This window comes from Gymnodraco acuticeps, unplaced genomic scaffold (assembly GCF_902827175.1).
Source record: "Gymnodraco acuticeps unplaced genomic scaffold, fGymAcu1.1, whole genome shotgun sequence".
Classification (NCBI taxonomy): Eukaryota; Metazoa; Chordata; class Actinopteri; order Perciformes; family Bathydraconidae; genus Gymnodraco; species Gymnodraco acuticeps.
The window spans coordinates 57,215-70,950 of record NW_022992310.1 but is presented as its reverse complement, the minus strand read 5'-3'; the positions used below and the strand labels follow the sequence as shown (position 1 = coordinate 70,950).

General features: G+C 40.3%; 1 protein-coding gene across 3 annotated transcripts in view; it reads left to right on the top strand.

Moving 5' to 3' along the window:
• The window catches only part of LOC117541135 (cortexin-1-like), a 34,094-nt gene extending 21,634 nt beyond the window's left edge, over positions 1-12,460 (top strand). For all 3 annotated transcript variants that reach the window (XM_034208261.1, XM_034208262.1, XM_034208263.1), the window contains one exon: positions 8,991-12,460. In XM_034208261.1, coding sequence (XP_034064152.1) covers positions 9,953-10,333 — 381 coding nt within the window. In that variant the 5' untranslated portion in view covers positions 8,991-9,952 and the 3' untranslated portion in view covers positions 10,334-12,460. The remainder of the gene's footprint in view (positions 1-8,990) is intronic.
• The last annotated feature ends 1,276 nt before the right edge of the window (positions 12,461-13,736 follow it).

Sequence of the window (13,736 nt, the reverse complement as noted above, 5' to 3'; positions counted from 1 at the left end):
AGGGGACATTACATTGACTTTAACTATAACCAACACATGCCTAACCCTAACCCTTACCCATAACCAAGTCTTCACTCTAAAATTAATGATTCCCCTCATTATGTCCCCATAAGGGAGGCGAGTCCCCACACGTGACTGTAAACAGATGTAGGTCCCCACAAGGATAGTAATGCTAGGACACACACACACACACACACACACACACACACACACACACACACACACACACACACACACACTGGTCTGACCACTCTAAGGCTTGTTGCCCTTTTAACTTCCTTTTTATGAAATCGACCGTTCTGTATGTTTTACATTTACTGCTGTTTGTGATTGCTTAAATAAATCAATAAACAATATGTAGAGGTAATTATGGACCTGTTATTATACAATATGATAAATGCCACTATTTCAAAGGCAACCACTGCTTTCTCTCTCCTCTTTAAGTCTGTTCCCACTCTCTGTCGGTCTGTTAATCACCGTCTCTGTCTCTCAGTGATGAGATAGTGATTGATAATGGTGCCACTAAATAATTACAGTGTATGAAGGATCAGAGGAGGAGGTTATGTGTGTAGTTTTTAGCAACATTCATTCAACATTCACAATGGAAATCAACCCAATGTGGTGAGGAGTGTCACCAGCAATGTTCCTTTTATTTGCCCACTTGAATTTCAAGAGTGTGTGTGTGTGTGTGTGTGTTTATATGTTGCACTATAGTGTTCTTCCTGTGCATTAACCATCTGTTCTACAGGATTTTGTATTAACCCTGACTGAGTATTCTTGAGTACTTTTTACCAGTTAATATCAAAAACAGTAAAGTAAAATATATATAATCAGATTGTTATTTATGATCTGATCCAGATGATAACTTTGCTCATTATAAAAGCCCTAGACGACCATGGTTCACCCACACTACACACACTTTGTTGAGCCATTTCTTTTGACACAATTTTCAGTGTCTCTCAGAAACGAGTATATGATTTTGTATTTCAAACTGTAGAAAAAGTGCAACTCCACTCAAGAACACATAGAAAATTCAGATCATTGATCATTTATATTGGTTGATTAAATACAGCAACGTGATTCAATGCATTGTGTTTATGTAAGCAAATGTTTTGCTTGTGTTAGTAGGTGTAGAGGAAACTTCTGTGTAGCTATGTAGTGGGAGTCACCGACTCGGGAAGGAGACACGGGAAGAGCAGTAGCTTTGATGTCAAACACATGATGGTTTATTTGGAGTTAACGGCCGGAGGATTCACATCACAAGTCCAAGAGTCAGAGGTTCTGACTTCACGGTAGAGTTGCCACGTCAATTCTGGAGAGCCTCTCTCTTGCCAGCCCATCTAACTGGTTTCGCAGAGAGTAAACAACATATTTGAGAAGATAGCCTAAACAGTGTGGGAACACTGAGCTACTTGCGTCGGACACCTATGACCTCGAAGATTTCACCTTGGAGTCCACAAATACAGAGAAGGAAGTGTCCCAGTGTACCCACAACACAGACCATCTGTGACCCAGTATTGACCGGTCACAGAATGGGAACAATAACATTATTGGCTAAGCAGCCTGTGTCCTTAAAGAAGGTAAACAGACATCAAGGTTTGTCCTGTATGTCACATCTTGGCGTCTATGACAATTATTTCCATAACAGTAGGAACATTTAACAATGATGCACTGAGAAGTTACAGGAAGCTAAAGCAAAAAACTAAAATTAACAACAAGTCCTCCAACTCATACGACCAAATATGTCGTTTGTTCAAGCGCTTAATACGACCTATAATTACGTTTTAAAGTTTAAAGGCCTCTAGTGCTCCCGTTGAATGCAAACGTTACAGATGGTCATTTATTCACACATAACCCTCTCTGTAAAATCCTAAATTGTAGGATAGTTTGGCCATTAAAACGCTTTATGATTAGATTTCTAGCGAGAAGTATATATTGTACTTTTAGAATCCACGTCCAGTCGTTATGTAGGATCTATAGTTTGATAGATATTACGAAGATGATTTGAGGTTTCGTCAGGAGAACGTGTATATGCGGCAAGCTTCCATGTAAAGTTACGGGTTGAAAACAGTATTTCCGGTCTCGACGTTTTCATAATAAAACCAATGATCAAATGATTTAACAGTGATATCTGCAGTACTCATCCACTAAAAAACATCAGTTTATCCTAGTTAATTATACGACATTAATTGGTTTAAATTGTGTACAATGCTTTTGTGTTTTTCCCATAGGGTTTTCTCTTTCGATTCTGAGAGACACATTTCTTTTTTCAGAGGTTTTGATAGGCTAAAATCACGCCGCAATGCACGTCGGGATATGGTGTTTATGTGATATGAAATCGGAAAACATTTAAAAATAATACTTTATTCCGAGTGTTCTTGCTTTTCTCTTTAAAAGTCATCACATAACGGCATTGTAATACACGGTTCGGCTGCATTACATAATACATATCTGCCGTAGATATGTATTATGTATTTATAGAGCCCTGATCAGAAGACCTTTTGACAAACTGGAAGAGATGCCGCCAAAACTGAATACGTGACGTGGACCATAAAATATCAACAATTAAACAACATCTTCCATTTCTTTTCACACAATACGTCTCCTTGCAGTATCAACACTAATTCGGCTGACTTTTATAATTGATCCAATAAGTAGATAGTCTGTATTTACACCATTACGGTGCACAGCTGATAGAAAGGGATTTTTTTGTAGTTTTTAAAGATATTACTGATTTTCTGAACTACCTTTCCAACTCCTCATGCAGTTGACTGTTACAGGTCTATAAAAGTTTATGGTACAATGCATAAGCTTCACATTGAGAGACTGAAACTGTATTTTCCTTTACCGTTCTGTTTTAATTTCACAATAAAGTGAATAGTCATATTATGTTTGATATTATTATGTTTTATTAACTAGACCACTGGTCTAAACCGTACCTCCTAGTGGTTAAAGCACGTTATTGAATTTAGTTGTTGAATAAGTTTAATTTTTATGAAAACATTTCAATATTAAGAGTAGCCTACATACAAAATAGGGGTCAATGATAGAAATATAGAATAGAAAATATCAAGAAGATACTGTAGTGATCTCTACAATAAAACAGTTTAGTGCAGGACGTCCAAAGATATTAACAGGAGGATGTGCAAAACAGACAAACTGATAAGGCTGAATTTTACTCAGGTGTAACGAAAGTCTGATTTAAGGGTTGTTTATATTTCACATCATTAATCAGAATCTGCAAAGTAACAAAAATAAATGTAGTAGAGTAAAAATACCAGGTTGACGTCTGAATTGTAGTGGAGTAGAACAAAGTAGTACATGCTGCTGTAACAAAAACATTTCCCAAATTGGGATCAATAAAGCATCTTATCTTAAGATGATCGATGGCTACTGCCATATTTGCTAAATGTGCATCTGAACCTTGACAAGTGCATGTTTCAGGCTTATCAATTAACAACAGGAGGGGTCACAGACATAAGACCAGCTGTTAAATAAAGCTCTTCTGACCTTAGCTGTCATGTGGGTAGGCCTATATTAATGCTGCCCATTATGGGCACAAGCAATTTTCACCCATGTATTAATTATATGTTTTAAATTTGATAACACCAATGTGTTTCGTATCCCCTAAACCTCCAGGGATGTATACAGTTTAATACTGGCAACTTCTAATTGTGGGAAAAAACGAAAACGTCTTATAAAACTACAATTCCCAGTAGAGACGTGCCATAGAACATATTGCGAAACACACAATAGCCAGCATGTGTAATTCTGGGGGGGAGGGCTGGGCTGGACCCGTCCAAGTCCAGTTTTGTATAGTCTGCCGTGGTTCCATTCCATTTCAAAGAGCTGTTTGACATTCGGCGTAACCTTGTCGCACTGCCACTCCAACATCCAATCACAAAGCTTGAGGGCAAATCATGGGGTTTGTAAAGCAAGGCGGATGTTGTAGTCCCAAACGATAGCTGGGGATTCTGGGTAGTGTAGTGTCTTCGGAAACTCTGTAGTGTCTAAACTCCGAAAAAACTATTTGTTTCTCCGAATCGAAGGTTAAAAACACAAAAGCATTGTACACAATTTAAACCAATCAATATTGTGTAATTAACAAGGATAAACTGATGTTTTTTAGTGGATGAGTAATGGAGATCATTTGACAGTGTGGGGAATACTTCCGGTTTTATTATGAAAACTTCGAGACCGGAAATACTGTTTTCACCCACGCTAACTTTACATGGACGCTGCCCCATATACACGTTCTCCTGGCGAGACCTCAAATTATCTTCGTATATCTATCAAACTGTAGATCCTACACATCCACTGGACGTAGATTATAAAAGTACAATATACACTTCTCGCTAGAAATCTAATAAAAAAGCATTTTAATGGCCAAACTATTCCACAATTTAGGATTTTCCAGAGGGTAATTTGTGAATAAACGACCCTCCGGAGCGTTTGCAATCGACAGGAGCATGTTGTTTCTTACACGACCACTAGAGGTGCTACACTTTAAAACGTGACTCTGGGTCGTATTTAGCTGCTGAACAATCGACCTATATGGTCGTTTTTTGTAGGAGGACAGGCTGAAAATTAATAGTGGGGATGAGCATGAACAACAACAACAACAACAACAACAACAACAACAACAACAACAACAACATTTGCCTATTAAGCCTTAAACTGCAATACGAACATAGGTGTGGTTTTGAAGCTGTCAGTGTCTCACAGCAGCTGATAACAGTTGGAAGGATTTCTGATCTGAGCTGCAGATGTGTCACAGTGTCCGTCGTCCTGATGTCCTTCACCACAGTCACAAGGTTTCTGACCTATTTTTGGGCAACGCACGTCAGAGGAAGCGACACACACACACACACACACACACACACACACACACACACACACACACACACACACACACACACACACACACACACACACACACACACACACACAGAGGTGCACACACGGTATGAGAGTCTCCAGGGTTTTCGGTGCACACACTCAGGCTGGCAGCAGGACAACACAGCAGAAAGAAAGAAAGGCAGAGCTGGAGGAAGAGATGAAAAGGTGTTTTGTGGTCACGCTGAGCAGACTGTGTATTTAGTGCCAGATAACCTCTCCTCTCTCCTCTCTCCTCTGTAGTGCTGCCCGCTCACCACAGTAACCTCTCCTCTCTCCTCTGTACTGCTGCCCGCTCACCGCAGTAACCTCTCCTCTCTCCTCTGTACTGCTACCCGCTCACCACAGTAACCTCTGCTCTTCTCATCCATCTGCACCGCCATTCAATCTCCATACGCTGCTTCTCATTTCCCCTTTTCTCATATTTATTTTCACAAATCAGAGATGCATAATATATACAGAATATGACATATAAATATTAGGCTGATTATGGTGTATCAAAACTAAACTATTATGTATCATGACGGTTATAGTTGATACATTTTTGGAGAAGAAGAACAAGAAGGAGGAGAAGAAGAAGAAGACGGAGGAAGAGTAGATGGAGAAGTGAAAGAAGAGAAAGTAAAAGTATGAGTAGGTGGAAAAGAAGAGGAAGTATATGGGGATGAAGGGTGGATGAAGAAGAGGAAGGAGAAGGAGAAGAAGAAGTATAAGAAGCAGAAGGAGGAAGAATAGGATAAAAAGAAGAACAACTGGTTACTAAGACATGTTGCCAACAATGTGGACTTTTTTCTCAGTTTCAGAGGAAGACAACACAACTGCTACTGCTAGTTTTCAGATTGACTTGTCTATTAAAAAACGAATTGACATCTGTAGAGCCAGAAATGTTAAAGGGGACCTATCATGCAAAATGCACTTTTTTTGATGTCTTTTATACATAACCATGTGTCCCCGGTGTGTCAGGGAACTCACGCAGCGTCAGAAAATAAAGCCCTCTCTCTTTTCCTCCGTACCCAAATCTCTAAAAACGGGGAACAACGGAGCTGATCCAGATTTGCGTCCGATATGACGTAATATCGGAAATGTGGACCCACGGCCCAATCAGAAACGTTGTGTTATGGAAATCTAAAAACCCCAATACTGTAGAGTACAAGTCAAAGTGATCAAATAAAATAAATGGTGAATCAGACAGTTGTCTTTCTGGTGATGTTTATTCGATGACTCAAACAAACATCAGATACAATAAAATATATATATATATATAGACACAGGTCTCACAGAGTATAAAATATGTCTGCGCGAGTGTGCGCAGTTCAATATAGTTTTCAAGCTTATATTGAGGAAAGGGTGGGAAGGTAAGAAATCTGTTGCTATCAGAAACAATGCCCGACTGTTTTGGACGTAATATGGTCGGTGTTTACATTAGCATCGCTAACACTCAGAGCTAACCTGTACTGGAGAGCATGTGTGTGAAGAAGCAGGAAGTAAAAAGGAACTCAACTTGTGGTATAACCGGCAAGAGAGAAAGCCTTTGAGCTCCATACTGTTTCAGAGATAACCCTTGATAATCCATGATATGGCGTTTCATCACGGCAGTATTTAGTTTAGACGGTAGCTGCCGGGTCCCGCATGAGCTCAGACCCCTCCTTTTTCTTTCACATTTTAATTTTTTTAAAGCTTTATTCATAAAATCAGCACTTTTGAAACAGGAAGTGAAATAGAGGGATATGAGGCATGGCTAGAATGGGTGATCTGTTTGGTATTTTGACCAAATCACTTCATAGACATGTTTTTTATATATTTGTATATATCTGAGACCTATGCTATTGCCTAAAATAGCATGATAGGTGACCTTTAAGTGGTATTGTTGAAAACATTATGATATGATAGATGTCATGTACATTTGGTAAGGTCAGACCTATGGCAAAATAAATCCATCAATTATTTTTCACTTCTCAATTTTGCCTTTCAATTCTACATAAACTAAAATGTGAAGTTATCTGATATCTTATGGGTCATGAGGGGTAGTATCGGTATTAGAGAAGAAAATCTATATTGATCATCCCTCATTGAGATATATTGAGTTCCTCGTCTTGTCCAATAATCCTCTCTCCAGACAATAACCAGTTCACTGTAAACTGATTAAAAATTCAAATCTAATCCAACCTATCTGTACCTCTGACCATTTCCCCTTCATACACATTTAATTCACTTTCAATTAACATCCCTTCCTGTTTCCAACCAACTTTGTTCTTTTGCCTTTGTCTCTCTTAAACACCCCCCCCCCCCACACACACACACACACACACACACACACACACACACGCACACACACACACACACACACACACACACACACACACACACCACACACCACACACACACACACACACACACTCACACTCACCGCCCTCTCTGGTGTCACAAAGCGAAGTGAAAATGGTTTGCGTATTTCCTTTCCTCCAGGATTTGAAACCCAGTCCGCCAGGGGAGACATGATTTTGGATTATTAATGACTTTAACTTTGTCTTTCCCTCCATCATGTGAATAACGGGGGTCAACACATGAACAAATGGCCCAACAGTACACTGACGTAATGTGGTATCAGTGTTTATAATCGTGCATTCATTACTGCTAATGCGGCCGTAATGGCACGATAATCAGCTGACTAATTGAGTCATTACAGGGGAAGCTCGTGCTGTTACCCCCCCCCCCCCCCCCCCCCCCCACAGATGGCTTATGTCACTGTTAGTTATTGAGCAAAGGGTGCTTATCATCACATCCTATGATGACATGAGGAAGGAATTACTTAATCCTCTCCTGCTGGTCCCCATTAGGAACAATCAAGGAAAGCTTGTGTAATGCATGTGTTGCACACCTGGATACAAAAGGGACTTCCAGGCAGAGGTCGCGTTAACCGAATATTTTCCGTCTATGACGGATTTTTTTTAACAATGACGGACAAATCTGAAAGCAGTCCGTCATTTTGACAGATTAGAACAAACTCGGAACAGCGCCAAAGTTACCCCGCAGCGAGGCTCCGGTGTTATGCAGTGTTATGCATGCCCTCCAAAAAGGAAATTATACCGTTTTAAACTGTGCCGTACAAATCATTGAAATGTCTGTGAGTTTTCGCTTTACGCTGTGTACCCTCCTGCGAGGTGCAGCAGCCATGCATAACACGGCGCATGTGAATTGTCCCGTCCCCCCCTGTTGACAGTTCACGAGCAAGCTTCTCCCCCCCCCCGTCAGAGTTGTGTAAAGGCCGACGGGTAATTCTGGATTTTGACAGAAGATATAGTCTAGCACAACCTCTGCTTCCAGGTGTACATACGTTTAAAGGGGCCCTTCTTAAACTAAAGGCCCTTAAACTTCCCTTTGTGTTTTCTATATGTTTTAGTGCATGTAAATGGTCTGCAAAGGCTAAAATCCCCCCCTTCCCCCCCCCCCCCCCCCCCCCCCCCCCGCCTGAAACGCCTCCATCGGACTCCTTTGTTTACTTCCTAAACATAGTGATATCACTATGTAATATTCACACTTCTATTGGCTAGCGCATCAACATATTGCACGTGATTGGCTAAGGGGCGGGACTTCTCTAAGTGGTTGACCAATCACAACAAAGCCGGCCAGCTAACCAATCAGAGCAGACTGGCACAAAATACAAATATTTTGACTGACTAAAGGTTAGGGGTTAGCTAAAGGCACTTTTAAAATAAAAACATTTTACTTTGTTTCTGAAATACACAAACTCTAATAAATAATGCTTTTACCTCTTCTGGCTTTCACCTAAAGGACCCCAGAGATGCCCTCTGTGCCTGTATTAAATGTGGCATTGCACATGAACATATATCAGAACAAATGAAACTACAGTATATATAAAAACCATACCAAACAAAACCATACAACAACAACAACAACATATAAAGATGCCATTTGCAGGCCCAAAATGACTGTGGGTCCCACACCTGTAGTTTAATTTAAAGGGATTTTTCAGATCGGGGCAATTGAAATGTCCTCATTAGTGACATTTGTGGACAATTATCTTGAAGCTTTTCTAACCAGATGTATTTTATTCTTTCCGGTGCTTCTCATAGGAGCTGCAACCGGGAACATCTGATGACAGGACGTCTGTAACAAGTCATGCCTGCTGAAGAGCCTCATGAACAGAATCAGAATTCAAAACACTGAAGATCAAGCTGGATTAAGAAGCTTTTAAATTCATAACTGACACTTTGAGAAGCTTACCTTCTCAGACGATTCATTTTTCTACCTCTTGTTGCTTTTCCTGTGAAAATAAGCAGTTTTTTTCGAGTTCTTTGAGTGCCTTTTGATAGCTTTGACCCACATTTGAAGCACTTATCATGGAAAAACGTCGCATTTAGCACGCCACTTTTGCAAAAGTGGTGCAACTTTTTTATATTCAGGGTCGCTGACCTCTGGCTCTAGTTAGAAAGAAACACATGCACGTACACTGACACACACCTGGTGTTTCTGGCCTCTTGTTTAAACAGCTATACCCAATCTCCACATAAATCACAGAGGACACTGGCCTTGAATGCGATCTGACACGTGTTGTTTGCATTGTCTGAAAGAAGAGTCACGTCTCTGATTGAGAAGGAAAGCTATTGTGACACCTTGATAAACACATTAAAAACCTCACACACCGCCTCAGGGACGGTTACTCCGCTAAGTAAAGCCATAATTACACTGTTTAGTCACTTCCTAAAAAACATGTGGTGCTGAAAAGTAGTCCACGTTAATTAAAAAGTGTGCATGTGTCACATTGACAGCCTTTTCTGGGTCACGTCACTTTGACTGACCTAGATTTGAAAATACATTTGGAGGAAGATGTGTGTGCAAGAGGACAGGATACACACATTTTTAGATATAAACACAACACTATCTAACCTTGAAGATATCGTTTGCATTCTTACTTCTTATGTACTACCTAGCAAACCTTTTGTCTAGGCCCTTCACCCAAGAAAAAACACAATACAAACTTCTTATAAGACGTCTTTAAAAGTCTCCAGTTGATTTTCCTTCCTCACCACCCTCGATGAACACCTTCCCTTCCTTCTCCGCCCCTCCTCCCAACACGCCCATCCTCAAGTCAGTGTGTAAGCCGTGCCTTCGGGCCCCGTGGAGGATGAACGATGTTCCCACACTTGACTACGAGTTCCTTCTGTCCCCGGCCAGCTCCTCCCTCCCTGGCAGTGCTGGGGGGGGTAGCAGCAGCCCCCCCCTCTCACTGGGTGGCGTGGACAATGAGCAGCGCACCGCCCTGGCCTTCGTCGGCCTCCTCGTCCTCTTCCTGGTCTTCCTACTGGTCCGGTGCTTCAGGATCCTGCTGGACCCCTACAGCCGCATGCCTTCATCGTCCTGGACCGACCACAAGGAGGGGATGGAGAGGGGCCAGTTCGGTTATGCACTGGTTTAACGATGTGTGAACAGGAACATATTTCATTGAATCTTAGAGAGCTATTTAGATCTGGGAATGGATAATGCATAATGTTGTGAATGCACTCTAACAGGAGGGGTTTACTGTGTCCTGGTGTACAGTTTTAAAATGATGAATTATGAATCTGCAGCATAGGGTGACCAGACATCCGGGAAGATTCGGGACTGTACCAAATGATGAAGAGTTCTCATGTATCCTAACCTATTCGCCCCAAAACTTAGATTCAATCGAGGTGTGTTTTGCTATAGCCGAATACAACATTGAATACTTTGAAACAACTGATGTAAGAAGTACTCAGAACCTTTACTCGAGGGAAAAGTACTAATACGACAGTAAATATATACTCTGTTAAGTAAAACTGAATTCCTTTTTTTTAATTAGCATCAATTTATACTTAAAGTACCAAAACTAGAAGGCAAAAAGTACAATATACGCTTCCAAATTGTAGTGTAGTAGAAGTATGAACTAGCATAAAGTGGAAATACTTATGTAAGTAAATAGACCTCCAAATTGTACTTAAGTACTTGAGTACATTTACTAAGTTACTTCTTACCCTTTGGGGATTTGTTTTGGTGTTTCCCCTCACACATGAATTATGGCTTTCGTAGTTTTGTATAGCCTTGCACGGTAGATCTGACGTTTACTTGAAAATCTTCGGTGGAAATTAAACTTCCTTCGCTGACATGGTGCCAGCGAAATAATTTGAGCAACAACTGAAGGTACCGTTTTAGGAGGAAAATACCCAGAGATCATTGATGCCTTACATGATCCAAACAAAGTCATTGCAACGTCTGCAGGAAATGAATATACTATGATTAATACTAGTGTTCCTTGACACTAAATGTCATGTTCTGGAGGGCATTCCCAACTCCCCTGTTCCCTGAATTACACCCATTATCATCTGGTCACCCTACTGCAGGAAGAATAACAGGTTTGGTTAAACAACAACATGCACACAGCCCACTGGACTCCCTGCGAGACAAACCCCCAGATGTTGCACCATGAAGGACAGGAATAATGAGCTGCACAGCTGAGCCATAACCTGAACCTACTGTTCCCATCCAGCATGTCACAGCACCTCCTCAGGGCTAGGGTCTCCAAACTCCACAGCTTGCCAGTATTTAAAAGGAGTAGAACTTAAAGGGGACATATCAAGGGTAAACTCACTTGTTCAGTGCTTATGCAGATACATTTGAGTATCTGGAGTGCCTACACCTCTACAAACAGTGAAATAAGACAACCAGAATGTTATTTTGTGGGGTAGCTGCGCTTATAAAACATGACATTCAGATGTTGCTATACTTCCTATATCACATGGAGATTCATTAAAATATACCTCCCCAATCTGAGTACCTCAACCCACAATTTCAGGACAACCTTTGCAATTGTTGCACTAGCCAATCAGAACAAACTAGGCTTTTCCTGGAGTTGGTCTTAAAGAGACAGGCGCTAAAACGGCACATTTGAGACAGAGGGTAAAACATGTTTTTTAAAGAAGCCGATATGAGGAAAATAATGTGTTTTTTAACATTGAAGCATGTGAACATGTTCTAGTAGAAACCCCTTATACATGTATGAACCTGAAAATGGGCATGATATGTCCCCTTTAAATGAAAGAGTTTATTTTTCTTTGGGACTCACTGCAGTTTCATGAACCTTTTAGGCAGGTAGTTTGTGTCTCCATAACATGTTGTCAGTGTATATTTTGTGTGTTACTGTGTATGTAACTGAGAAGCCATATTACATCCATAATCTCTTATTACTGCAAGTAAAGTTTATGTTCACTGGTTGTGTGCTTTGCTTTGGTGAGCCTGCCACATTTGGTGATGAAGCAAACAGCAACCTTTAGGCAAGAGAAAGCTTTATTTTTCTATTCCTGACTCGAGTTTGGGGAGTCTCCTTTTTGCTATCTTTCTGTCCTCTTACTGTGGATTTCTGACGGAGTCATGCAGCCACGTCTTAGAAGGAGGATAAGCTGGGTTTTTCTTGTGTTTTTACATCTTTTTCTGACTTGATCTGCTTTGTTTTTTAAAAACACTGTCATGAATCAGTGAAAAAAAAACGTTATTCTACCTTATTTCCACTGGAAATTAAATAAATGATTGCTACTTATTTGTCACGTTGCCTCAGTTTTGTTACCAACACACACACACAGACAATTCTAACTGATTCAGAGGAAGTCGCTGGAGCCAGACATGAACGATGCAAAATAACGTGATTACGTCAAAGTCCAAGCAGACCCAGTGATCATACTGTTTGATGAAGGTTGCCACAGTGACGCAATTTCTCCATAGGATTTTGGAAAATAGCTCAAAATAAGGTCTGACTGGACAGGAAGGAGATGTCATTTCTAATCTGGAAGTGAATTACAAGTAACTTCTTCTTTTTTTTAAACAATATGTTTATTCATTTTTCATTATTTTAAACAAGACACACCATACCTTACAAATACTTACGACAACAAAGCATTAAAATAAAACAAATGATGTGATAAACAGAGACAAAGACAAGACAGGACATCATTACAAAAATTAAATGAAATTGAAATATAAAATATATAATACAAATAAGAGACATTAATGAAATGAAATTTAAAAATAAAATAAAATTGGGCAGTAGCAACATTATCCTAAAAAGTGTACATAGTCACAGCAGTTTAAGAAGTACTTTACTTTTCCATTCAACCAGATCGCTCTCATGGATTCCCATTGTTACTTCTTGGCATGTTTGACACATTAACATCACCTAACAGCTGAGTAAACGGGCCCCAAACCCTATCATAGGTTTCATTTTTCCTTTTCAGAATATACGTCCATAGAACAGCAATTACTCATTTCCCTACAAGTAACTTACGTGCTTACTTCACAAAATGTATTTGGTATCATTCGTCTGCTGGTATCTGTACTCTCTCTCAGCTTATTGTTCTATGAGTCAGGTGGTTCTCTCTCTCTGCTTATTGTTCTATGAGTCAGGTGGTTCTCTACTTATATGGTTATGTGTTTTTTAGTGCTGTCAAAATTATCACGTTAACGGCGGTAATTAATTTTTTGAATTAATTGCGTTAAAATATTTAACGCATTTAACGCATGTGCAGAATGGCCCGCCCCATACGTGCCACCAGTGGCAGCGCCAGGGTATGGCTGGGGTAGGCTACACCCATACCAAGAAATGGCTTAGCCCCACCATGAAAAATGATGTTAAAGTAAGCAAAATAAAGTCTGCCAACTCGCGCGGAGTAAATTGCACAGACAGCAGTTAGTAAGATTGATTTCAGTAGCCACGGTTTTGAAAACTTTTGTCACGTAGTGATCGTCTTCTCAATAGAACATCTTTGATAACGGCGTGGTGTTGTTGCAGGAAGTCCCGACGGAGAATACTTTTG